Genomic DNA, 27,484 nt, shown 5'->3' on the forward strand with positions numbered 1-27,484 from the left:
GCACCAAAAAAAAAAAAAACGATTTTTGAGGGGTTGAAAAATTAAAAAAAAAAAATACCAGTCTAACGGTTAGACGCGATAGAAGTGAAACCTTCCGTAAAACAAACTGAGAGAGAATGAGACGAAAGCAGCATTAGGAGCGGGCTATAATTAAGAGCGGGCTATAATTATTCATTATAATATTGTTATAAAGTTCATATTTTATTTTCTTCATTTTATTATTATTCATCCTCAATGTTTTCAATTTCAACAAATGATACGAGTGGCTTATGATAGCTAAAATATGATACAAATGCTTTGGTTTCGATGTTGTCAACATATCTTTGAAATACCGCGTCAAATGTTGTTTTTGATCGTGTTGTCGATTCAGTGCGATTGTTACACATTTTTAAATTGAATGTTGTATTGAGAAAGTCAATTGAAGGAACCGCTGTGTCCAATGCAAAATTTACGTTAAAATCGCCACTTAAAATCATTGGAACTTTATCGTAATCTTTTCTAAGTATCCGCGATACTTCTGGTGTATACTTTATTAAATTTCGGTGAAATATAAATTGCCACAATTAAAACTGTTTTTCCATTGCTCAATCTGGTTTCGCATGCACATATTTCTCCCACTTTAGAGAGCTGAACAGACAGTGATTCTAGTTGCTGTGCATTCAGATCTATCTGTGGAGTTACAATACGAGCACCGTCATTTTGATTGTGGTATATTGCAACACCGCCTGCAATTGCGGTAAATATTTAAAAATGAAAATATTTACGAATATAAAAATACGGACGCAATACAGCACACGCGGTTGCTATTATGAGCGTCGTAACGCGTATATTACACAGACGTACTAACATACACACAAACATTCGCAGGACGCTTGGTCTAAGCAAGTATTAGGTAGTATAGGTATACATAATGCCTTCTCGCTCACCGTGGCTCCGTAATACGCAGGCGCGCACATATACGTACTAGCATACATACAAACATACATACGTATGACGCTTGAACTAAACACCAAAGCAAGTAATAGGCAGTGTAGTATACATACTACAATACTCACTATACTAGTGTGGCTCAGCAGTACGCAGCCAAACACATATACGTATATCAACATATAACGCTTCGTAGCCAAGAGTGTCGCTTTTTCGTTTCATCGAGTCTCAAATCACTCCCAACGATTTTAAAGAAGTTTTCACTTCAAAAAATTAATTCCAGCGAACTATGCAAATATTTATAAAAAGTGAACCGTTCAGATTCACGAGGTTGTAAGTTTATGCAAACCGGTCAAATAGTTTTTGATAAATAATGATCAACGCGACGGTAATTTTCAAAAAACACGACTTTGAGATAATCGCGCCTAAAGTTTTGCGTGCACTTCATTTCCAAGAAAGGTCGCGCGCTTCCACGGTCTGTAACTTTCGTTCTAGTGCTCCGATCTTTATGATTTTTTGAATTTATATTTTTAAGGTTATGCCATAAAAAAATTTTCGATTTTTTAGTCCAGCCCAAGGTATATAACCCCTTAATCCCATGTCGTTCCATTTGGCACCTTAATCCCATATCGATGGGTCGTTCGCATCCGGCGCTTATTTCTACTATATAACGCTAACACAAAATTAGAAAAAAATCGTAAGGTCTCTTCTAAGCTTTAACTAAACATATCCGAAGAGATTTTATTTTTTATTTATTTTTTTTTTTTTATTTTTATAATATTTTATCATAAACAAATGGTATGAAAAATGCACCATGGTTCTCTAGGTTTTCAACAAATTGACCAGACACGAACGACCCATCTAGATGGGATTAGGGTTAAAAAAGTCACACGGGCGAGAGCCACCCCCGATGCTGGTTGCATCACTCAACGTCTTGTTACGCTGTTGTATTAATATTGCGGCGATACCAAAGATCGGCTTTAAGATGGATAAAAAAAGATAGTCTTTTCTAACGCTTGTCCTATTTACTTTTCTTATAGTCGTGGATGGTACTTTTCAAGCTTAAAATCACACTATTAAAAGCCAAATAGTTTATTGATACTCTAATTCTGTTGCCAACGATTGGAAATTGGCGTATTCGTCTTCTCTTGTTATTATTGTTGCGGCATAATACCAAACATTTTTGGGAAATGGTGCTGAACTGACATTCACGGCTTTTCTTCACCTTCTCTATGATTTCTGCAGCTGTTATAAATCAATAGGGTGGAGAAGCGTTACTACCACTACTGAGACACGCTGTGGTCATCAGCCACAAGATAGCCAACCGTAATTTCACAGTAAATCGCGCCGGTTCTGGAACTGGAGTGCAATTTTGTTTTGAAAATGAAAATCATACTATTATTGATTGTATGTCCATATATGTATGTATACGAGTATAATCGTACATTAGAGATAAAATTGAGAATCAATGTTGGAGATTGGAAAATATACGCCATTTGTCAACAGAGCCCCGAATTGAACTGAAGCTTAAATTGGAAGTTATTAGAAGCATACCGAGCGGAAGCTTGTAGGTCAATATTTGTTAATCAAGCTTGTGCAAGCCTAGTGTACATATGTTGACAAGTATGTATTATTAGTTTTATTAGTTAATATGTATTACATATTTAGTTTAGAACTGTGTGAATTAATGAATTGTCTGAGTATTGGAGAAATACACATATGTATGTATGTATGTACGTATGTATATATACATACATATATATGAGTCAAATGACATTTGCCATTGATGGTTACATAGGCACACATATGCACAAATTAATGTACACACATACATATCCATACATACATATATACTAATTACATCAACCAAAACAAATATTTTTTTTCGACACGTTTATAGTTGAGCAGACGAATAAGTAGTAAGTGTACAATTTCCATGCATACGAGTATAATACATACATATGCATACATACATATGTATGTATTTGTATGACCAAGTTGTACGCGTGGTGGCGGCATCAACATACCCATAACAACAGCAACACGAAAGCTGAATATATTATAATAACTATGAATGTATATGTGTTAACGCACGTACCAAAAGCATCCAACAATAACCAAAGCAACAGGCGGTTGTTTTGGCACAATTCAACTGAGCTGATGCGGGTGCTCAACTCGCTGTATGCTGCTTGCCTGTTCGCCTGGCTATTGTACGGTTACCTCTGTTAGCCGACTGACTGACTTGCTGCTGTTGCGGTTTGTTGTTTGGTTGACTCACTAACTGACTGCCCTGCGACTGTTCGCGCATTGGAGCATCGCCGAAAACCACTAGCTCGCGGTGATCTCAGTCTGAAATAACAACGGAGCTGTTCAACAACTGACGCGGATAAAAAATCGAATATAAATTTACTGTACCTAACGGAAAATTCTAAAATTTTGTTTCTACCAAAGTATTCAAATTCGTTTTCAAATATATTTACGAGTACGTAACGTCGCCAAAGTCTGTTGTAGTCATTCTGTTTTTTTTTTTTTTGTTTCTTTCTATTTCTTTTTAAATTTTTACGTTGTCAAACAATTGCGCCATTTTTTTAAGTGTTTGCATGTGGTTGTGAGGGAAAGCAATAAACAAAAATTATATAAAAATATCAATGGAGAGTTGTTTTGATTGCAGTTGGCTCACGAATGTAAAAATCAAAACAAATATCACTTAACAAAAGAAAAGAGTTACATTATTTTGCATATAGGATAGCATGGACATAAAACTGATATGTGCAGTGTTAAGAAAATTTTGAGATAAATAGATGAAGTGAGAGAGTGAGCGCTCACTTAGGGTTACTGTAGTTTTTTCTCATTGTGATCGAGTGCTGCTGTGTTTTTCTTTTATGGCACCTTCTACTCCCCCTTCAAAAGTGTGTTGATACGCCACGCCAAACACGCCGACAAGGTGTGACGCTTCTACAGTCTCTCTGCATTGTGCGATGTTCAGTCATTTATGTGTTTCGTGCACACTGCGGTTTAGTCTCTTTTGAAAAATTTACGAAAAAATACGCTTCATTTGGAATAAGTGCAATACACAGAACTTTCGAAATACGCAACAACATAAAAATATTATTGTGCTGAGGAGGCTTTTAGGCGTCCGTAAGAGAAGTAAATTTTATATGTGTTTAAACATTATGTCATCGATAATTTGAAAAACAAAAGCTGCATATTGTTAAATTTAATAGTTAATTGAGCTTATTAAATTTAAATCAATAATCAAATTGTGTAATGGTTAAATAATGCTTTTGGATTTTTAGGCATTTATCAACACATATTGATACATATATGCAGTACGTGCGAAAATACCGTCATATCATCGTATCGCAGTAGGTACGTGACGAAAGCGATAGCTAAATCGAAATTGCAAGCAACAACACCGCCACTTGACATTTAAACTAAATAAACATAGCCACGAAACACAACTCGAAAGGTGTCAACAAAAAAGAGAAAGCGCGTTAAACACATCTCCATCGTATCAGCAACTCCCAGCTGGAAATCATATTTTTCTATTTTGTGCTACAGATTCGCAAAAAATATAAAACTGTAAGTCCTACAAATACACAAAATGGAGACTAATAGCGTTAAATCCTATTTTGTGGAGAAATACGAGCGCTTATGTAACTACATGGAGCGTGACACAATCGGCACGCAAGCCGCTATTTATGGCACATCTGGTCTAATGCTGCTAATTGCATATGTGAAACGCAAGCCGGCTTACTTGGTGCGTCCTTTCAAAAAGCCTTCCCACATCCCAGAGAAGTTGATAAATGAGCGCGTGATGCACACTGGTCTTATACGCGATATACAAGTGAAAGATCAAGATACGTTGCTGCTCATCAATCATCGACCGCTGATATCTCTTTTCACCAGCAAAAATAGAGTATTGCCAGTTAAGTTGCCCGGAATTCAAGTGAATGGTAATGGTATATCCTGGTTGCAGTCATGCTTAATTGGACGTCGTGCCACTTTTATTCCGCTGGCGAAAAGTAAACGAGACGATTTTGTTGTAAGTCAGCTATGTTTGATGCATCCACCCAAGGGCGGACGTCTCATTGACATATCGGAGACTTTGCTGAAGTTATGCTTTGCACGCTTTGCTCCTGATGAGGCTGCGGCTGTGAAGCGTAATACAAAGTACTATGATCATCTAAAGAAGGTGGAGGCGAGTGCATTGTCTAAGCAATCCCGGCTACGTTGGTTAGCCAGGCATCCATCACTTTGGAGTATGCTGCGCGACGCGAAAGCGAAGATATTATCGAAAAAATCATTACTGCCCGAACTTGTGCGCTGAAAGTGTAAAGTTCGTCATAAGAAAGTGCATATAGTTATTAGGTTGCCAATTTTCCGCCGTAAAGGAGTACAAGCGATTACATTGAGTGTAAGCGCAAAACGCTGCTAGAGATAAGGTGGCGATTGTGATGAAAAATGACAATACAGATATCGTTATTTAACACTTTCTGCGCTCCAACATGGAAATCTTTGCGTTTGGCTACGTGCAGACATTTTAAGTCTTCGTTTTATTAGCTTTTATGAATTCTTTGTGCATTTTTTTGGTTACAACATTTGCTTTTATATACGATTTTGTACTTAAATTGCTTCTTTCACAACCTGGCGCCACTTTTATATAAATAAATACGGTTCGAAACCGGTAAAATATTTTATTCAGAAGTTTTTGTTTCTCTTTTGTTATGGTTTTTCGTTTTTTTTTTTTTTTGCTTCTACAGTTCTACTAATTATCAAAAGTCAGCAAAATGAGTTGTGGCATCTCTTTGGTTAAATACCTTTTATTCTTGTTTAATTTGTTATGTTCGGTGAGTAAAATTGATAAATTTATTTAAAATAATACCTTGGAAGACACTTATTTAACAAATCTGAACTAGAAATATTTATTTTTAAAATATAATACGATATATATATTAATATAACATTTATTAAAATTTGATTTTTATAAATATAGCTTTTGTAGATAGGTACAGTTGTATTATGTATATATTTTTATATTTATAAATCGACGTGTAAGAAAATACTAGAGTACATATCAAATCGTTTTTACCGGTTAAGGGGCTCAACCAGTGTGACTGACAAAAAAACAGGTGGTTTTTGAAAATTTATTTTTAAAAAAGTTTTACATTGATTGTTTTAAAACTTTGTAAGTATATTAATATATAATTAAACTTCAAGTACAAATTTTTTCAAAGGAAAATCTGGACTTTTCTTCTAATAATAGGGCATCTCTCGAAGGTCCAAAAAAAAAAGTTTCCCCACTGCTGCCTTTGTTACGGTCTTCAGAGTGCCTGAAATAAAAAAAAAAAACAAAAAAGTCATTAAAGATGATGGTATCACGCGTTGATTAACGCAGGATTGTGGTGAAAAAACGAAATCCAAAAAAATCCCGCAGTTTTGAAAAAAGTATAAAAATTTAGCTTGAAAATGTGATAGTATTTCACATCGCAAATTTACAATTTTTATTAGATTGAAATATCGGAGGGTCATTCAATGTAAAAATGAATACTTAAAATGAGGAAACAAGATTCAAGTCGATCGTAAAATTAGTTTTTAAGTTACAGTGGCAGCAAATTAAGAAAACGCTATTTTGAGAAAAACGTTTTTAAAGAAAAAAATACTGATCTCACATTTATAAAACGATAAATATCATACCTAATCCTAATCTGCTATTCCAGGCCCATATAATTCACCTTCTTCTTCAAAAAGTTGCTGCTTGCTTGCTGAAAAATATGAAAAAAATTTTTTTGAATTTTTCAAAGTTTCACACTGGTTGAGCCCCTTAAAGTCCGGATAAAGGCCGCTACTCTTAAAAATGTATACGCAAAGCTATGAGATCATTTCGTGCCAATTTAATAAAATTGGTATGATTTTTTATACTTTATATAATAAGTTTTTTGTGCTCACACCCAGCAAATAAAAACTTTCTGAATTTGGCTACCATTCCTACTTATTTGGAAGGTTGCGAAATTGAAATTCATATTTTTTGTTGGGTATGGTTAGCTGCGCTAATACATTAAAATAAATTAATATAATATGCTGAAATGTATACATGTACATACATATGTAAGAACTATGTAATTGAATTGGGATATTAAACGTATATAGATATGTAGGCACATAAAGAGATATATGTACATTAATACGTACGTAGTGCCAATTTAAAAGAAAACAAATTAAATTTACTCCTAAATATAGAACTTTTTTATACATATATTTTTTGTTATTAATTAATTTTTTTATATTTTTGGTTTTTGTTATTAATTAATTTTTTTTGTTTAAGTAAGGCATTTTTCTAATAAAACTAATACATTTTATATAGAAGCTGTGACCTTGGTGCATTTATAAATTGCATTTAAGACTTTAAGAGCATTTCTTTGTTCTTTGCTGTTAAATATACAACAAATGTAACCGTGAGTTATGTACATATATGCTGAATCGAGTTTATTGTTGTTTATTTTTCTGTTAGTGTATATTTGTATGTATGAATACGTATGCATGCCTCTATGTACATAAACAATAGCGCCGCCTTTTCAAAAGAAACAACGTTTTTTTGAATGCTGCCACAAGAAAATAATTTTTTTGTATAATATTTAAAAACAAGATTTTGTAGCATTAACCGGTTTGAAGCATAGCAAGAAATTCTTATTTATTAGTGTGTTAGCGAGGATTTGGCTGCGGGAAAATGAGAGAATTATAAAAAATTAGGTGAGAAATCAAGTCAAATAGTGACAAAGCTCGAATCAAAATATTTTAAGCTTGGAATGAAAATGTCTATACGTACATGAGTGCGTACTCAGTTATAGATGTATAAGTATATGTATATGCATGCATATGTATATGTTTATAAATATGTTTGCACGCGGCTCCTATGCCAAATTCAGAGTCAAACTAATAGTAAAAAACTGGTTTTCAAAAACAGTAGAGAAAAATATTGTTTAAGCTTCAAAAAAAAAGATTAAGAGGGGGAAAACAGAATTGGTTCTCATAAATTAACGTTATTGGGTTTCGTGTTAGCGGCGAAAAATCTCGTTAAGAAACAATTTGCTGACAAGATAGAAACAAGTTTACTTTCAGCAGCAGTGAAAACATCGTAGACATACAAAAATCGTATTTCTATTATTGCACACTTCAACATAGTTACGTATGTACATGAGTATACATATTACATGCATACATTTATTTATTATGTATGTATATAAAATTAAAATTTATGCAAACATTACTAAGTGGTTTAGTCAGCTACTAAAAATACAAATATTCTGACAAGTTTTGATCAGCCGATTGGAATTTCTTGACTTGATTAAAACTTGGTGTCTACATATGTATGTGTATACTTGTTTAGAAACATGGCAAGTTCTTGAATATGACATTTTTTTCCAACGATTAGAAGCTTTATTACTCCAATGTCGTAGCCAAGTGGGCTGGTGTGTGACTATTACTTGGTTGTTCACTCATTCGGGGGCAAGACCACAATACACATACAAAAAATTGTTGTAGAAGCTCGGCGAAACAACTAAAAAGGAATATATTGATAAACTCGTAAACTTGAAAAACTCTTCAAACTATGTTTTGGCTGTTAGAGAGTAACTTGTATGTACATTCAACCCTTTTTTTTGCTTCAATTCAAGTGTTCCTTCCTCTTTGAACATCCACGTTCAATAATAAAGTCAAGGCAAGCCATCTATTTAGGGCTCAATACATATATTACCTTCAGCCTGAAGAGGATTTTATACACACTCGAATGCTAGCAAAGATTATGGCAGACTCAGTAAACCGCCTCTGCATTTAATGCCATACATAAGCGAAAGTCTGAATGGCAGTGGATTCTGTCGCATAACGGCGATTACGGCTTCAAAAAAACAAAATTAAATAAAAAATAAATAAATAAAATTGAATTCCACTCTGTTTAAAGGATCAGTAATGGCTTATTGTACATATTTTGAAGATTTTTGTTTTATTAAAATAATAAAATCATTTTTATATTTATTTTGTTTTATTAATAATTTAGTTGTTGTTGTAGCACCATGTTTTATGCCTTATAAAGTGTGGTTAAGTTTCAAGGGCCGGTGTTGATTTTGAATAAAATACAAGTTTTTTAGGAAATTATTGTCATTTCTCTTTATTATGATAATATTGGTATGGCGCAATTATGTATGGAACAAAATATCGGCCAATGGCCGCCGCGGCCTCGGCGGCACACCTCCATCCGATGGTTGAAATTTTCGATGACGCTGAGGCATAATTGAGGTTCTATGCCGTTAATGTGCCGAATTATCTCATTTTTTAGCTCTTGAATTGTTGCTGGCTTATCGACGTACACCTTTTTTTTCAAATAACCTCAAAGAAAGAAGTCCAACGGTGTCAAATCACATGATCGGCCTCATTTTGGAAAAAATACGGCCCAATGATGCCGCCGGCCCATAAACCGCACCAAACAGTCACTCTTTGTGGTTGCATTGGTTTTTCGGCAATCACTCTTGAATTATCATTCGCCCAGATGCGGCAATTCTGCTTATTGACGAATCCACTGAGGTGAAATTGTGCCTCATCCCTGAAGATGATTTTCTTCAAAAATTGGTCATTCACTGTTGCCATTTCCTGCCACCAATCTGACCATTGACGACGCTTGAAATGGTTAAGAGGCTTTAGTTCTTGAGTCAATTGCACCTTGTAAGCGTGTAAATGTAAGTCTTTATGCATAATGTCCATCAACGACGAGCGTGAGAGGTGCAATTGTTGGGCACGACGACGAGTTGAGGTGGACGGCTCTTCAACCACACTATCGAGAACAGCAGCAATATTTTCTGCAGTACGAGCTGTACGAGCATGCACTGGTGTTTTCACATCTCCTACGGACCCGGTTTGCTCAAACTTTTGCACAATTTTTCCGATTGTACGCACATTTGGACGATTAAATTGGCCGAAAAAATCACGAAGTGCGCGATATGCATTTTGATTTGAACGCCCGTTTTCATAATAAGCCTGAATAGTTTTAACGCATTGCTCGATTGTGTATCTTTCCATGGTTCGAATTGATTTAATCTGAAATTGAAAAATGTCAAATGAAATGCAGAAAAAAACTTCACGTTTAGGTGTGGTTCACATTCAACATCGGCCCTTGAAATTTAACCACCCTTTATATTTTTGAGGAGTGCTGGTGAAGTGACAGTCTATGGTCGGATGGGACTCGTTCCCGTAACGAAGAATGGGCTGCCATGGTCGATGAATTTTTCATATCTTAAGGAATCCCTGTGGTCTAGAGCTCGAAAATGTAGGGTATTTTAATTACTGAGAAGTGCTGTCCCTAATTATTCACCAAATTTTGGAATATTATCAAGAGAAGTAAAATAAATGTGTTTAATTCTGTATATTTAAATTCAAAACAATATGTGCACTTTTATTTATATTTTTGCAATAAATATAATTTCCCTAAAAAAAAATTGTAATACTGAAAATTACTATGAAAACCTTTTAAATACGTATTTAATTGCGGCTCGCGAAAATTTTTAAATTTTGAAAAAGAATCGGACTATCAAGCAGCATGGTCACCCCTGTTATATTTTAAGCCTTCCGCCACAATATTTCGGACAAATTTTAAGCTTATATGAGCTGGATCGATTTGAAAGTACCTCCAAATATCGGAGTTTTGTATAAATAAAATGAATTTTAAAAAATATTTTTTTCCAAAAAATCACCGCAGATAATAGAAAGCTTGAGCTCAAAAGGACTGCAAAAAAATGTTTAGAAATTTTATTAACGGAATCGAAGAGAATTTTGGAGGTACTTTCAAATCAGCAATGCTAAACTTTAGTATTCTTATAAAAAATTGTGGCGGAAATCTTAAAATATAATAATCGTGTTTTCTCTCAAAGAGGTGATCACAATTAGCCACCGAAATCTTGTGATTTACCTCAATTCAAGACCTCAAAGATGGAATTCGTGAGGCTTTCGAGGACATAGGACAGCCCCTTTGCAATTCGGTTATGGAAAATTTCATGAAAAAGATACTGTCCTGAAAGCGTGGTCGTAGTGGTCATTTGCCTGATGTTATTTCCCACTATTAACGGCATAATAATGAAATAAACATGCGAGCATTTATATTAAAAAATATCATTTTTCTTTGAATATCAAAATAACACATCTTATTGGAAAACCCTTTATATAGATATGATTTGCATTTTAAAGCTGAGACATAAAGACTAAATCCACTCATATTCCGATTTTTTACATATAAGGAATGTATTTAAATTCCATACTCCTTATCGCAGTAGTACGTAGTTAGGCATACATAGGAGTAAAACTGTCTTATCTGATCTGTTTGTACATTTTGTAAAAATTTTAATACATAACAAATAGATTCATTCATAATTCATTCTCATTCAAGATGTTTGCGGATGTATTCAGAACTTGAACTTTCAATTAAATTAGCCACAAATTATGCGATTTCTCAATTCCATATTCACATCAGTATTAGCCTCATGCAGTTTTTAAAAAATTTTCGTCAATTAATTTACACGCGACTGGTGCGGATTGCCACATTTTCGTTCCATCTACTTCACATTTAATTGCACTTATTAACAGTCACACTTGGGTCAATAAGAAAGTCAAGCAAATAATTTAATATGGTGTATAAATGGTTATGTATTCGAATAATGCGAAAATATGTACAGTGAAGACCAAACCTTTAGAACCACTTTACTACATTTTTTTCATATAGTAAATTTTTTATGAATTAGGTTTTATTGAATTATTTTGTGTATTATTTATCACATATTGTTGTTGACAACCAAAAACATTTTTATATATTTTTTAGTTCAGCGTTTCATAAAAAATGTACAGTTATAACACATTTGAAGGCACAACACCTTACAGACAAAACTGAAGCACCTGCTACATCAGTTAAGGGGACAGATACCTGTAAACGGCCATATTTTCTCTGATTTTCATTAAAATTATTTAAAATGAAGAAGTCAATATATTTTTTTCAAAATTGGCATACAGTTTATTTATACATTAAAATAATATAAAAATTTTATTTTTTATTTTAATTATTTAAAATGGCGGATATACACTCAATACTTCCATGAAGGTCGCAGCGGGGCTTCTCAATCGGCGGGCATTGTAGCATCGGCATCAGTGACCTGAATACAAAAAACCAAACATTTTTTTGTTTATTAATGTCATAATTTCTATATGAGTTAAAAAAAATCGAAAAAAAATTCGCGGAATAAAATGCTTAAAAAAAATGAATTTTGGGGCGAATTTCCTACTATTTTTGCTTCTAAAATATCATAAAAAAGATGTGTGCAAAATTAAAGGGAGATCGGTCAATAACTTTTGGAGTTATCGTGTACGCCAATTCGAAAAATATAGTTTTGAGAAAAACGCGTCCAAAGTTTAAATACAACGTAACTATGCCTCTCCCAGCACTCGAACGTAAAGAATAGAGTTGTCACGGTTGGCGATCTATAATATAATAAATACTTAAATTTACGTTCTAAACCTTCCTTAACATATTCTTTAAGGATTATATTTATTAACAAAAAAAAAATAAAAATTCGAATTTTTACAGGTCTCCTTAAAAAATATAATTACTAACTAACAATACTCTCAACCAATCCAATAAGAAGTCAAAAAACGAAGGGTGTGGCATCGGCTGGCTTATTTTTAAGAATTCTATAAATTTTTATTTTTTAAAGTTTCACATACAGTTTCACATTATAAAAGGTAAATCTTCCGATTATTTGTAGGTTATAACTTTATTTAAATGGCTACTTAGGTAGGACCTGCAGTAACTCACTTAATTCGGTGGAAAAATGCAAGTTTTTAAGAATTTTTTTTGGCGATACAGAATGTGTTACTTTTTCCAGTTTTCATAAATTTCCATATAATATTGGCACAATATTTCCTTTTAATTTTTTATATTAAAATTGACAGATATACAATAACTCGGAAAAAGTGGCTTTGCAACGCACAACTCGCAACAGAATAATCTAAAAAAAAAAACATATTACAATTAATTTGTCAAGGGAGATGTTTTTCAAGGTATCATTGGGAACATTTTTTTTTTTTGTTTTTTAAATTTTTCGTAGTATTTGGAAGGCAAGAGCCCGATTTTCATCAAGTAAGGTTAGGTTCGGTTAAATAGTTGCCCCGAGAGAGGGCACACTTGGACGAAGAAATCAAATTCGTCCTTTGCGACACAGAGGAATTAATAGGACGGAAGGAAAGAGGGGCTAGTGGATGTCGACCGAACGATGATCAAGTTGTGACGGCTGTGTTAATCCATTTATGCTGCTGCTGCAGTTGATGGCTAACATCAAGGCCTGCTATATCAGCAAGCGTAGCAAAGAAATGGGAGTTAAGATGCCTAAATCTCGGCCCCCGAAAGCAGAACAGCTACGGTGAAGATGCTGAGATGATTCCATCCTATCCTCTATACATTTGATGTAAAAGGGACATGAAGTAATGTCGAGTCTCTCAGCATGCATACCACGGATACAGTGCCCTTAACAGCACCCATGAAATTCGTGAGCTGAGACTTTGCTAACCTTAGCAGATCCTTCGAGTTCCCCCGAGCTCCCTATGTGGCCAGAATGATTTCGCGATCTTACAAGTTTGGGTATTTGATTCCCCAGCAGTCGATGAGTTGACGAGACTGCCAGTTCTGCAGGAAGTCAAGGGGACTACTTCATAGGTCTCCTGGCTAGCCAGCTCACCCGCCTTCAGTTTTCTGTAATGTCGCTGTGACCAGGTACCCAAATGAGCCTTATATCAAAGAATTCGGATGCGATCGAAAGTGAAGTCAAGTATTCCCCAACCAGTTTCGAATGCACCATTATCAAGCTCAGGGCGCTGCTTGCCGCCTGGCTGTCGGATGAGATATCTACTTCCGTGACTGTTATTGCTCAAGTGAGCAGCAGCCAGTCACCCGTGATTTTTACTAATATTGGAAGATTAGTAATTATTAAAGAAAAAATGCTCTCAGGTATACCGGGTGAATAGCTTTCCAGGCATTTTCTAAGCGAAAGTGTATGCCAGCTGTCTACGTGCAGAGATCAACTTAGATAGAAGCCTCCAGAATAAGCGAATTGCCATTTTGAGCGACAGTCAGAAGGCACTCAAGGCATTGCTCTCATTGGTCTTTAAGTGCATCAAGAAATTGAACTTTCTAGGAACGCATAATCGCATCCGGCTCATATGGGCCCCAGTGTACAGGGGTATAACTGGAAGTGAAGTAAATGTGGCCTCATTATTAGTAACACCCGAGCCCTAAAGTAGGTTCAAGCAACTCATAGGAAGTACAAGGCAACTCCTAACTCTTCTTGAGGATAAACTGAAAATGCTCAACGGCATTCTCACAGGTGATTGCAGATTGCGTAATCATCTGTACAAGATTAGGATACGGTCCACACTGATTCCTGTTGCTTCTGCGATCGGTCCCCGGAGACTCCAGCACACCTTCTTCTCATGACGCTATAATGCGAAGAAGGTTGACACAGGCTGTCAGATGCAGCGAGAAGAATTGCATATACGCTCAGCCCATTTCAACTCCATTTAGGATTTATTGAGTGGTCCGGGTTTGGATGCGGTATTGTGATGAGTAAAGGGCACAAAAGCCATGCGATCAAAGTTCAAACCTCACTTTCAATTTCCCTCATTTCACACCTGTTGAATTATTCGAAGAAGTAAAGTGCAAGTAGATTTTGAGTTATCGCGTATATAAACTTCAAAAACAACAAGTTTCAGAAAAATGCACCTTATCCCCAGTGTTTTTAAAAATATGTTTAAGAATTTGTTTTTTTTTTAATCGACTTAGGCCTCATTGCTTGTGGTCACGGATACATACACATATTGTTCTAAAGCTTAGCTTAATTGCTATCTGTATCATTTCAAGGAATAAGCGATTATGTTTGGAGCATTCATACATACATACATATGCACCTAAATACATAGTTTATATATTTATCTAGCGTATGCCTATAGGTTAAGGTCGCTAATCTGCCGAGTTGCGTCAATTGATAATTACTATTCAAAACGAAATTTCAAACTCCTATTAAACGCACTAAAATATAGTACAACAAACGGATGAATACACATATATATAGCATTCATTTAAAAAAATTAAATATAATATGTAGGTACATACGAGTCATGGTGCATTGGGCAAGGTTGTTGTAAATGTACGCCAGTATTTACTTCAAATATGTTGTAATACTTTCAGTTATGGAGAGAGGAAACTATGTAAGTGTGCAACTTTTTTACTTTATTTTTAGCGATGCTTTCACAAAGTTTTTCCTTAATTTCAATGTAATTGTTTATAGAATTTTAGCTAGTTAGTCATGTTGTTTTTAATATCTATTCTGTCGTATATCATTTCAGACACGTTTCCTAGTATGGGTGGGAATTAATAGCTGTGTATTTATAAGCTAATAGAAATTGTTGTTTGCATTGGATATAAGCTGGGAATGAGAGATGTATAGTATATGTATGTGCTTTTATTTCATTTTATTCACAACAATAGTATACTAATACATATCTACTTTCGATTCCCTACTTCTCTGCTTGCTACGTTGGCTCTGCTCACGTAGCAACAACAACGTTGTATGGAAAAGCAACAACAAATTAAGCACACAGAAACAACCTTAAGCTAAGTGGTTTAAAGCGACCTACATAGATCAGTTCCTTCAAGTACAGGGTGATTCAATAAGACCGCATATAATCTTTTATAAATAAAACACAAATATTTTTGTCCAAAATTTTACATTTTATTTCATCATTTAATGGCATTTATAGCGCAAAATAAACTATCTAATTTTGTTTTTGAATAACTTTTTTACTAAAAAAAAATCACATTGAGTGATGGACTTACCTGTCTGTTTGTATGCTGCAGCTGCTTTTCAACTTTTGCTGAAGGTTTTCAGGTTGATTGTGTTTATACGGACTTTTCTAAAGCATTTGATAGAGTTTCTCATACAGTTCTATTACGTAAATTAGTCTCGCTTGGTTTTCATTCTGTTTTTTTTTCAATGGTTGAAATCTTATTTATCCGATAGATGATGTGTGGTAACTATTGAGGGTGAATGTTCGGTACCTTTCATTGCATTTTCAGGCGTGCCACAAGGCAGTATTTTAGGGCCTCTTCTCTTCGTTTTATTTTTTAATGCTATTAGTACCTGCTTTTCATTTGCCAACTTTCTTTTGTATGCTGATGATCTGAAAATATTTTCTGCAATCAGAAAAAATGAGGGTGTTATTATGTTGCAATGGAAATTAATGCGCTCGTTCGCTGGTGCATTAACTCTGGCATCTCTGTAAATATTAAGAAATGTTTTCATGTCACTTTCAACCAAACTCAAAATGTTTTCCAATCATCTTATATCATTGATAATACTTTATTTTAAACTGTTCATGAACTCAAAGATCTAGGTGTGATCTTTGACTCCCATTTTTCATTCAATAGTCACATTAACCACTTCATCCTCAATCTTGGGCTTTTTACGGCGTAATAGCTCGATGTTCTCGGACCCCTACACCCACAAATTACTTTTTATTTCTTTTTTTCGCTCTAGATTAGAGTATGCAACATCTATCTGGAGGCCTTGCCACCAAGTTGCAATTAAGATAATTGAACATGTACAGAAAGTGTTCCTTAAATATGCTCTCAGGTCGCTAAAATTCTCAAATCCTATCCCTTCCTATAATTCTCGTTTGATTTTAATTAACTCAAAGTCTCTAGGGAGTAGAAGCTCTCTTCTTTTACTGTCTTTTGTTTTTAGTGCAATTAAAGAAGAAATTGATTGCTCATCCCTATTACGTATCATTCTATTGCATATTCCTACTATATATGTCTCTAAGCTATACTTATCCATTTCATCTTAAATTGCTTAACACGAATTATGCGCGTAAAGCTCCTATTGCCCGCCCTCTGAGAGAACTCAATGAGATCTCGAGTTCTATTCCGCTTGACTTTTCGGTTTCAAAAAATGAATTTTATAAGTTTCTAAACTCTTTTTTTTATTTATTTAATAATTATCTGTAGCAATTTAAGCTCCTATTAGTTCTCAGTGGTCTGCAAAAATAGTAATTATGTTTTAGACTTAATTGACGCGTTCACTTCTGGTAGGTGTTGTGGCGTGCATCTTAATGTTGTTCCATAAATGGCCAGACCTACAGTTTTAAGCCGACTCCGAACGGCAAATGGTTTTTATGAGGAGCTTTTTCATAGCAGAAATACACCCGGAGGCTTGTCATTGCCTGCCGAGGGGAGACCGCTATTAGAAACAATTTTTTCTATTATTTGATCTTCATGCATATTCGACTACGACGGCGCACCCTATTTGCAAAAACTTTAAAATTTTTCTATAGGGTGAATAATTTTGCGCCACTTTGTATATGACGTATTAGTTAAATGCCCACCGCGACTCCTTTGACAACACCAGATGCTCATATCAATATTTTCCACGACTTTTTGGCATAAATCAGGCTTTATATAATTTATAACGCGTATAATTTCTTTTTTCAGCCCTGAAATCGTCTCGGGGCAATTGGCATAAACCATAATTTTCAAGTAGCCCCAGAGATACGAATTCTAATGGTGTCAAATCGCAAGATCTCTGTTAACATATATTAATAATTTTTTTTCATGGACCTGTCAGCAGCATTCTCCAAACATTTATTGGAAGTATTTATGCTGTTACAACAACAGCAAATTATCGGCTTTCTATCACAGCCTCTCACTACTTGGTCTTGGTGCTATGCATTTGATAATATTTTAAAGAAATTGACTACGAAAAACATACTTATATTTTCATCAACCAGTTTTTTTAAGTTTTTCCCCATCAGTTTTAACGCCCATACTTCTTTCTAGAGAACACCCGCACTTCAGCTTCGGCCTTGAATACGTGTAAACAAAGGTTGAAATTAGTGTGATTGAGACTTATGTATGTACTTTTTTCTTTTTTATTAATAAAAAAAAGAAATCATTGCTTGTTTATTACTTTTGGCCTAAAATTGGCCGAAACCCGTAGTTCGAAGGGGTACGTACGGCCTTAAAAAACCATGTTCGGTCGTTTTCTTCTTCTTCCGTTTTTCCTTTTTCCAGAAAAAAAGAGACAATTGTTTTTCGCTCCACAGTTCTTGGCAACCTCGAGGCAATAACATTAATATATATTATCATTAGATTTGTGGAAGGTTGCACAAGTCCGAGCACTCAGTAAGAAAGGTCATTGTAACACACCCGGATAGATTACAGTAGAAAGAATAGAGAGACAGAATAGGTACAATGTATATGGTAAGACGGAAAAATTGCTTAGAGGTCACTGTTCCGCAAATATTTTGGATACATTGATGAATCTTAAGGGATCTGGAAGAGGAAGAGAATGAGCTTTATCCATACTCAGTGCATCGCAACCCAACAGCCTAAGTCTGTTTCTAGAAGACACCGGACAGTTACAGAGGAAATACTCTGTAGTATCATCGTTCTTAAGACAGGATAGACATATTGGGTCGCCAATGATTTCCATGGCAGTCATATGAAGACCACAGGCGTTGTGCCCTGTGATTACAACAACCAATACTCTCAGGTGCTTCCTACTAAGTTTTAGGAGAAAGGTCGCTAATTTTCTGTTTGGTTCTTTCACAAAGCACTTGACTACTCTGCAGAAGCCCAACTCTGACCAACACCTTCTATTGGTAAACCTCATGAAGTCGTCAAGCCATAGTTGAATCGATGCAGAATTGACACATAAAAAGGGTTCAGGGTCTAGTGATATGCTTGCAGAGCCTTCAGTAGCCAGTTTATAAGCTAACTCGTTCCCTGTAATACCCCAATGTTCAGGCACCCAAATAAGTCAAACTTTGCTGTGTTTTGCAACACTGTTCAGTTTTGTCTGACATTCATCGATCAATTTGGAAGAGCAGCATGTGCCAGCAAGGGCTTTTAGTGCAGTTTGACTGTCACTATCAATTCCAATATTACTACCCCGCCACTTTTTCTCCGTTGGTCAGTATGCCTGATTCAAGTAGGATGAAGATAAAGGGGAATATGTAGACAAGGAAGGAATAAAGATAAAATAAAGATACATAAAGATGAAGATAGTAATGAAGATAAATTGAAAGCAGAAAAGATTAACATTACGGAAAGGGTAGAAAGTGAGAGAGAGATAGACATAGGGAGAGGAATAGAGATAAAGGTAAAGGACCAAAATAAGATAAAACTGAAATTGAATACTCACAATTGGTATTGTAATTGCATTGGTAGAATTCTCGATCACTGACGCTAATATAATAATAACTTGTCATGCATGAAAACTGTGGATTTAAGACCACTTAAACAAAGTTCAAAGTCCAAAGTTGTGCCCTTTGTGAAGTATTACGAGAAATGCTGACCTTACTTGAAATTTGTGTTGTTGCATGGCAAATATAATATAATATAATATTCTATAAGTATGTATACATGTACAGTCTGTGTCAGAAGAAGAGAACCGGTTTTTTTCTTGTAACTTCAAGATATATTTCGTTCTGCTTTTTGCTGCGTAATAGTCCCACTCAAGGGCTACGGCGCCAGTGCTAACTCAGGCTAGTGTTGTTCGAAACTGTCGCGTAAACGCAACCAAAAAAAAAAAATGAGTGAAAACGCGTACTTCTCGGGTTTTGAGGCGGTATTTTTATGCACACATTCGAAAGAGCCGAAATTATCTTACGCCGCGGCTGCAAAAGTGATTAAAAAGTCAAAAGAATTTGATGTGATGTGGAATCAGCGGTGTAAGTTGTACAAAAATGTTGATGACTTTTTCGAGCGCTGCTTGAAGCGAGTCACAACAAAAAAGCAGGATAAAGTGATCGTCCAACTTTTTAAACGGGACCTTTCTTTGTGACTACGCATAGCATGATCAGTTCTTCCTAAAAAGGGAATACATGGGAGTATCAACAGCATCGAACGTCGACTGAAGGAGGCGAATATATCTTACCGTCCCACATAATCAAAGCCACTGCTCTCAGAAAAACACATTGAAAATCTAGTCCTGTTTGTCGACGAGCTACGCAGAAAAGTTGGTTCAAAGCATGAAGAAGATGCCAGGCTATACTCGAACACGATGAAGACTACACGATTTATTGAGTAATTACGACTCGAAGTTTCGTACATACTTTCATGTAAAAAAAAAGAGAAATATATATCTTTTATACTTCATGAATAATCGCGGTTTCTTTTTTCTGACACAGACTGTATGTCTGAATTCTTCTTTTGTTGAGTCAGGTTTTATTCAAAATTTTTCAATTTGTACTTATGCACTTATATAATATATAGGTTTGTTTTAATTATTTTTATTTTTTTTAATTATCGTATTCTAATATGAAATATGCGGAGCAAAGCCATGTATGTACTTATTTTTATATAAATTAATGCCCTCCAATGGAATGATATATTGCCCCGTAGATAACTTCAATATATGCACATTTTGTTCATTAATTAGTAAGACTCTATATTATCTTTATTTAGTGAAGCACAGAAATATAAATTTCTCACAATTCTCACAATCTAATTTCAACTATAAATATTTCTATGTAGATATGTGGCATATTGCTTATCGTCTTTGGCATCCTGCTCTTCAGCAATATACACAATATCGATGACATAGCAGAGGCGGTACAAACACAACAAGTGCCCATTACAATGATCGTCTTGGGTTCGGTGATATTGTTAATATCCTTCTTCGGTTGCTGTGGAGCGATACGCGAATCGTACTGCATGTCGATGACGGTAAAAACATTCATATATTAAATTAAATGGTATTTTTGTTTAAAAATTATTTTTTTTCATTTATAGTATTCTGTCCTGCTCTTTGTGCTGATGATCGGTCAACTCGCCTTGGTCATTTACATGTGGGTACAAAAGGATAAATATTTGGTAATGATGGGCGATGTTGTCGAAAAGGCATGGGCGCGTCGAACGCGCAAGGCGGACTACATGGATGCCATACAAATTAGCGTAAGTATTATTTTATACATACATATATACGTACACCTGTGCGCACAATAACAGCAGCGCAGCGTATTGTAAAGTTTTGACTATTTATGTTTTTATATAGTGCATACTGCAAGGAAAATCGATTAACTTAAAGTTTCAAACTTTTTACAAAATAATAAACACTTCAACAAATTTTCATAAAAATTTCAAACTTTTGACGTGATAACGTCTTATAATTCGATTTAGCCGGCTGCACGCACGAAAAAATGTGTCGTTATCTTGCTCAATCGTCGTTACCTTGCTTGAACTGCAAGCGAAAGCGCGAAACGAACGACAAAGAGCATAATCGGCCCCCGCATTCGGCAACGTTCGACATCTGCACACCTACTTGTGTGAGCACATACGAGTATGTATATGCGCATATGTACATATATAAATTCACATATTTGTATTTGCATATGCCTTCTTCCTGTGTGCATGGTAATGAACCATTTCTCTGTTGAGAATAGGACGATGTTAGGAAAAGTAGGAAATGAAAGGCAAATCGATGATGTTGCCTCTTAGTGTTGTTGACTTATTAACGTCAGATGCACAATCGAAATTGAACATATCTTTCATGAATTTGATAAATGTTTCGTCATTTTTCACGTTTGTGTGAATGTAACTTGACCTATTCCATTGCGATTCCATTTACCTCCTTCTCTATATCCATACAAAATATCTATCAAACAAATAAAATTAAAATTTTGTTTTGAAAATTGCAACCATTCCATCAGTATTTCCTTATGACGTTGTCACGTTAAACTATCGTCAGTAAACCGACTTTACAGACAACCTCTTTTTTATTCGAAACTTTTAAAAAAATTTCGAGCACGCAGTTTAATAGCTCATTGAATTTCGGTACAATAAAGTAAAAGTTAAGGGGTTATATACAGTTAGAAGGTCGAAAAGCGAATTTTCCAGAATTTTTTCTGAGACAACTTTTAAATTAATTGATCTAAAAATTTGTACACATATTATGTTATCTTTAAGACTTAGTATTAGCAAAAATATTTATTTGGAAAGGAGCTACAGCTGATCTCCGGGAGCTCCTCTCGAAAAAAGACGTTTTCTGAACTGGATCCTTTAAAATTAAAAAAACCAAACAAATTTCGTTAAAGTAATGTTATATCTAGTAATTAATCGAAGCAATGAGTAAAATAATGTTTTTGACAAAATGTCGGTTTCTTAAAAGAAAAATCGATTTTTGACCAAAATTTCGGCCTTAAATTGTTTATAAAAAAAAAATATTTATCGATGAGAAAAAATCTTCGATAAATTACTAAAAAATATATTTAAGAAGCTCGTGTTAAAATTTGAGACTAATCGGTTTAGCCGTTTTCGCATAATGTTAGTCACCGCCTTTGACAACACCATTTTGAGAAAAACTCGTTTAAAGTTTGAAACGCACTTTGCATAGGATTACAATTCTCGTAAACGCTTTTTTAAATCTGCGTGTAACTTCGAAAATATTCGCTGGAACAATATTAAATTTTCTGTGCATATTCTTAAACATATGTACATACATTTTTTTTTTATATGTTGCATCTTTTTTTTAATTTTTTGGGAAATTTGAAGCATTGAACTATATTTCTATTATATATAATAAAATAAATAATAAGAAATAAATAAATAGTCAAAACTTTGCAATATGTCGCGCTGCTATTATTGTGAACACATACATACATATGTATGTGTGTAATAAAGGGTTTTCCAATAAGAGGTGTTATTTTGATAAAAGATCAATGGTTTTGTTGCTTCTGTGCGCCGTCTTGTTGAAAATAAACGTTGCCCAGATCAATAGCATTCAATTCCGGCCATAAAAAATCGTTAATCATCTCTCGATAGCGCAATCCATTCACCGTAACTCTTGCTCCAGTTTCATTTTCGAAAAAGTAAGGTCCAATGACTCCGCCGGACCATAAACCGCACCAAACAGTCACACGTTGAGAATCGAGAGGCTTTTGAACAATAACTCTTGGATTTTCTGAGCCCCAGATCCGACAATTTTGTTTGTTGAAGAAGCCACAGAGGTGGAAATGGGCCTCATCACTCAAAATGATTTTTCGATGGAATTCCGGATCATTTTCGTGCATTTCAACGACCCAATCAGGAAAGACACGACGTTGTTGATGATCGGCCGGCTTGAGTTCTTGTGTTAACTGGACTTTATAAGCCATAAGACCCAAATCTTTATGCACAACACGAACAAAGAACAACGAGGATTGGACAAACCTTGGGTTTCTTCAACACTTTCGGCTACAACAGCAATATTTTCGGCTGTTCTTGAGCGTCGTGCACGGATTTTATTCGTCACATCACTAACTTGTTCCAACAGCTCGAATTTTTTCACCAATTTCTGTATTGCGGTTCGGAAAGGTGCTTCACGAGGACCCAAAAATGTTCGAGTTTTCGAACCGTCTTTGCCAAATTTTCACCATTTTTATTTTTAATTTTAATGCGTTGTTTAAGCGTGTATTGTTTCATTTTTATGAATGGCGTAGTTTCTACTTGTCAAATATCGAAAAATAACAGCTTCAAAAGTGACATCTACCGAAATTGCGGGCTATTCAAAATAACACCTGTTATTGGATAGAGCCTTTACATTTTACATCTATTAAGAACACTACTGAATTTATTATTATTTCAGATGGAGTGCTGCGGCAAAAACTCCTATGTGGACTACTCATTCCAAGGCTACTATCCGCCATCGTGTTGCAAGGACAATAGCTGTCGCATCGAGAACGTTTACCGTAGAGGATGCAAGCAGGCATTCGTTGATTTCTGGGATAAGAATAGCGATATAATTAAATATGCCGGTCTGGTTATTGCAGCTATTGAGGTGAGTATGAACTTAGAAAATAAAATAAAAAAAGACATAAAAAAACTAATAAATAAATAAAAAAATAAAAAAAAATAAAAAAAAGTAAACTAATAAAAAATTGACAACTTTTTCTTTCAGTTCGTTGGTTTCGTATTTGCCTGCTGCTTGGCGAATAATATTCGCAATTACAGGCGTCGCTCTGCCTACTGAGTTTGCTGAGTGCCCTCCACAGAATCTCAAAATATTTTGCAAATATATGTATATGTATTTATAACAACAATAATGTATGTAAAATTTATGTGAAATCAAAGCAATCAAAATCCATCGAATTCTGTAACAAATGTACAATAAAACACAAAATTTAGGCCTGCGTCCAATTGCATATACAGACGAGTAGGCACACATACACGAGTGTATGTGCATGTATTAGTTTTAGAAATTCTTATTAATAATTAAAATAAAACTTAAAACACACATTCGTAAATCGAGAAAAATTCGAATACTACTTCCGTAATCATAAATCACTTCACAAAACGAAGAGTTTTTCTTTTCGCTGGCAAATTTTTAGATATTTATGTTCATTTAATACTCTTTACCTAAGCGACAGTGCGAGTTTATGTAAAAATTAAATTAGAAGCGAACAAAAACCTATATAGCGATTTTTTTTCAATTTTTGTAAAATGTTTACTAAATATTATAAAATGTATAAATATGTACATATGTGAAAAGTGTATAGCTTACGAAAATTCTGTGCTTGAAGGAATTTATGCTCAATGTCGCAACGCCGTTTTTTGCTATTAATTATGTATTTACGTATATGTATATTTTTCTCTAAAATTAGACAGTTTTAAGTTTTGCAAAAATTTTCAAATTTCTATGTAAATATGTAACAAGCGATTCACTTTTAGAAATAAAATCGTTTAATAAAGCTATCCGGCTGCGAAATTTTTTAATGCGTACTTAGATTACCAACCATGACACTACTAAATCCAGGTTCTAAAGGTTCGATTTTCTTAAACTGTACGAACTGCAATGGACTTGAATAACCATGAATGTAAAATCAAAATCTATGAAGTGGCATCGCAAGAATAAACAGAATGAATGAAAAGAGCTTAATCCTGGATGCGGCTTGTGAGAGAACTAAGACGGTGTCGAATTAAAAAAAAAATGTAATGAAAAGAGTTGCCTATTAACCAAAACATTTGAATAAAAAATCTACAATTTAGATAGCTTAAAAGCTGATTCTGTAAAATTCACTTGCGAGCCGAATAGTGGTACTGTAATATGCGCCCCCCTTTCGTTTTCGTATTCTCTTTCTCATCATTAGCGCTGTTGCATCTACTCGTAATCTTCGATCATCGTAGGTGGCGGAAAATTAATCACTTTACTAATCTTAAAATTTATAATTCTCGTAAATGGCGTCCGTCGTACCACAATCACATTTGGCACTTGTGAACAATGCAATGGAGCAGCTTGTCTGGTGCGATATACAGCTGCCTAGTAAAGATAAAAAAAATAAAGATTTTCATTTCTTGTTTTCATTTAAGGGGTTAGGGGTAGTCAGAATTTTCAAAAAAATGGATTTTTGTTTGCATTTTCTTAATGTATAATGTCTTAAAAATATTGTGTGAAATTTTGAAGTGAATCCGACAAATACTTTTCGAGTTATTCAACAATTAACAAGAGCGCTCGGTCGTTCCCACGACAGTCGGTTTTACGTTACCGGAACGACCCGGATTTATATCCGGCCAAGGACTGTCATTTCAGCAGCATTCCCCATATATGTGTGTATGTGGAATGTTTTTGCTGCTATAACAATAACAACAGCGCTCGGACGCTCCGGAGCGTTCGAGAGCAAGTAACCAGCAGCAGCTGCGTATGAAAGTGACAGATAAGCGCGCTAACGATAACACTCGGGAAGGTAGAATGCTACGTAGGCAACAGCAAATCGATATTTTGGAAGCTGCTATGACGGCTGAAGAATTATTATTTGCCCCAGGAATAGATGACACAGTGTAAGTAATTAAAAAAATCGTATAACTCTACATAGTGATCACTGTAACTTAAAAACCGCTTGGTAGATTTCAATAAAATTTATACTGTTTTTGAAAAACATGAAAAACTTGTGCCTGATTGAAAGATTTTTTTTTTAATTTCGATTTTTTTTAACAATTAATTGTCGGTTTTTTCTCGAAGATCTGAAAACTGTTTCCTACGGCTGCCATATTGTTAATTTAAAAAAAAAGTTTCGTTCGATTATCTATTAATAAAACGAATTTCTCTTGTCTGATTGATTTGAGATGAATCTCCAAGGACTTGTGATAATCACCGCAAGGGACTTCTGGAGAAACGGGCTCCACACAAACAGCGATAACTTTTTCAATTATTATTTTTTTTCGAAATTTTGCTAAACTCAAGTCGAAACATGATGTATTAATGCTATTTTTGTTAAATAAAGCAATTGACTAGCAAAAAAAAAAAAATAATTGAAAATCATCATTTTTTCGGGTCTCTGACTACCCCTAACCGCTTAATAAAAAAGTCATTCAAAAACAAAGACGAGTTTTTACTCGGAAGAAAAATTGTAAAAAACGAGACATTTGCTAAATCGAAAAAATAGTACGAACTTTACTTTGCATTTATTTGCAGAGTGTTTTTTAGCTAAGAGTTTAGTACATATTTCATTTAATAGTAATTTTAAACTAAGCTTGAAAGATGAAAATACGAAAGCCAAACGATTTAAAAACGAATTGGCGTATTTTACAGCGCTCAAATAGAGCTTCTTTGAGAAATGTGAAAATAAATGCGTTCAAAATGGAAAGGAGAGTCAATCACTTTACCTATAATATCAAACATAAACGAGAGTAAAATATTAATCCTCTTTACATAGTAAGATTTTGCATTAATTATTAAATGAAATGGAATTAGATACTCAAAGTTCAAAGCTGTAAGAGCAAAACGAAAATAGGCAATCGTGAGATGTGTACGTGCTAAGATCGACAAAGAGCAGTGTATAATAATTCTAAAGTCTAAGGATCAGAACCAAACCGTTGGCTGAAGGATAATAAGAATAAGGCTTGGCAATGATGTAACCTAAATGGCTGTGAAACAAAAATTTTGAGCCAGAAAGGACTGGAGGTCAGTGATTTCATTAAGAATGGTTAGTAAGGAGTTACCAAAAAAATGAAAGTGAAATTTGTTAAAGTACGGAATTTGGAATTCGAGTTATCGATTGACTGTGGCAGCTAAAATAAAATCCGTGCTGTGTCAGAAATTTAGTTTATTCGACATTTACAAATTGGGTTATTTATCACTAGAAAATAGTTGGGAAATCTTAAAAGCATGCAACAATTTTCGAAAATCGAATAATCAGCCGAAACGGGTATACCAATTAGCCACCTAGAAGCTGTGAATTGACTCCATTAGACTATTTTTTATGGGACGCCGTTAAGGATAAATGTTACACCAATAATCCAGAGACGATTTAAGAGTTGAAACATGAAATGGATTTTGGTTGGAGCACTGCCCCAGGCTGTCGAAGAAATTATCACCCAGTGGCTTTAATCGTCTGGCTGCCAAACTCGGACATTTACAGGGAAAATGCTCAATAATCTCCTTCTCGGAAAGGTTCCTACTGTGTTCGCAATGGGGATCAAATGGTAAACCTAGCTTTTCTACTT

The 27,484-nt window shown here is 34.7% G+C and overlaps 2 protein-coding genes across 4 annotated transcripts; both read left to right on the forward strand.

The window, feature by feature from the left end:
- Positions 1 to 3,135: 3,135 nt before the first annotated feature.
- Positions 3,136 to 24,298, forward strand: LOC129244046 (23 kDa integral membrane protein). Its single transcript, XM_054881643.1, has 6 exons — positions 3,136 to 3,409; positions 5,691 to 5,777; positions 20,543 to 20,734; positions 20,801 to 20,962; positions 23,631 to 23,822; positions 23,943 to 24,298. The coding sequence occupies exons 2-6, from the start codon at positions 5,718 to 5,720 to the stop codon at positions 24,012 to 24,014; spliced, it is 678 nt and encodes a 225-aa protein (XP_054737618.1). The 5' UTR covers positions 3,136 to 3,409; positions 5,691 to 5,717; the 3' UTR covers positions 24,015 to 24,298.
- Positions 3,487 to 5,634, forward strand: LOC129244044 (uncharacterized). Of its 3 annotated transcripts, none has more exons than XM_054881642.1 (2): positions 3,487 to 3,611; positions 4,224 to 5,634. In XM_054881642.1, the coding sequence occupies exon 2, from the start codon at positions 4,532 to 4,534 to the stop codon at positions 5,255 to 5,257; it is 726 nt and encodes a 241-aa protein (XP_054737617.1). In that variant the 5' UTR covers positions 3,487 to 3,611; positions 4,224 to 4,531; the 3' UTR covers positions 5,258 to 5,634. The 3 variants fall into 3 exon arrangements, with proteins under 3 accessions (XP_054737617.1, XP_054737615.1, XP_054737616.1); XM_054881640.1 differs by lacking the exon at positions 3,487 to 3,611 and adding an exon at positions 3,641 to 4,074; XM_054881641.1 differs by lacking the exon at positions 3,487 to 3,611 and adding an exon at positions 3,641 to 4,065.
- Positions 24,299 to 27,484: the final 3,186 nt, after the last annotated feature.

The sequence above is a fragment of the Anastrepha obliqua genome, chromosome 4 (assembly GCF_027943255.1).
Source record: "Anastrepha obliqua isolate idAnaObli1 chromosome 4, idAnaObli1_1.0, whole genome shotgun sequence".
NCBI classification, from domain to species: domain Eukaryota; kingdom Metazoa; phylum Arthropoda; class Insecta; order Diptera; family Tephritidae; genus Anastrepha; species Anastrepha obliqua.

Bases quoted from the DNA above. Each gene is read 5' to 3' on its own strand.
- LOC129244046 (XM_054881643.1), top strand. From the start codon at position 5,718: ATGAGTTGTGGCATCTCTTTGGTTAAATACCTTTTATTCTTGTTTAAT. The intron at 5,778-20,542 runs GTGAGTAAAATT...ATTTCTATGTAG, and splicing joins TGTTTAATTTGTTATGTTCG to ATATGTGGCATATTGCTTAT. The intron at 23,823-23,942 runs GTGAGTATGAAC...TTTTTCTTTCAG, and splicing joins TGGTTATTGCAGCTATTGAG to TTCGTTGGTTTCGTATTTGC.
- LOC129244044 (XM_054881642.1), top strand. From the start codon at position 4,532: ATGGAGACTAATAGCGTTAAATCCTATTTTGTGGAGAAATACGAGCGC.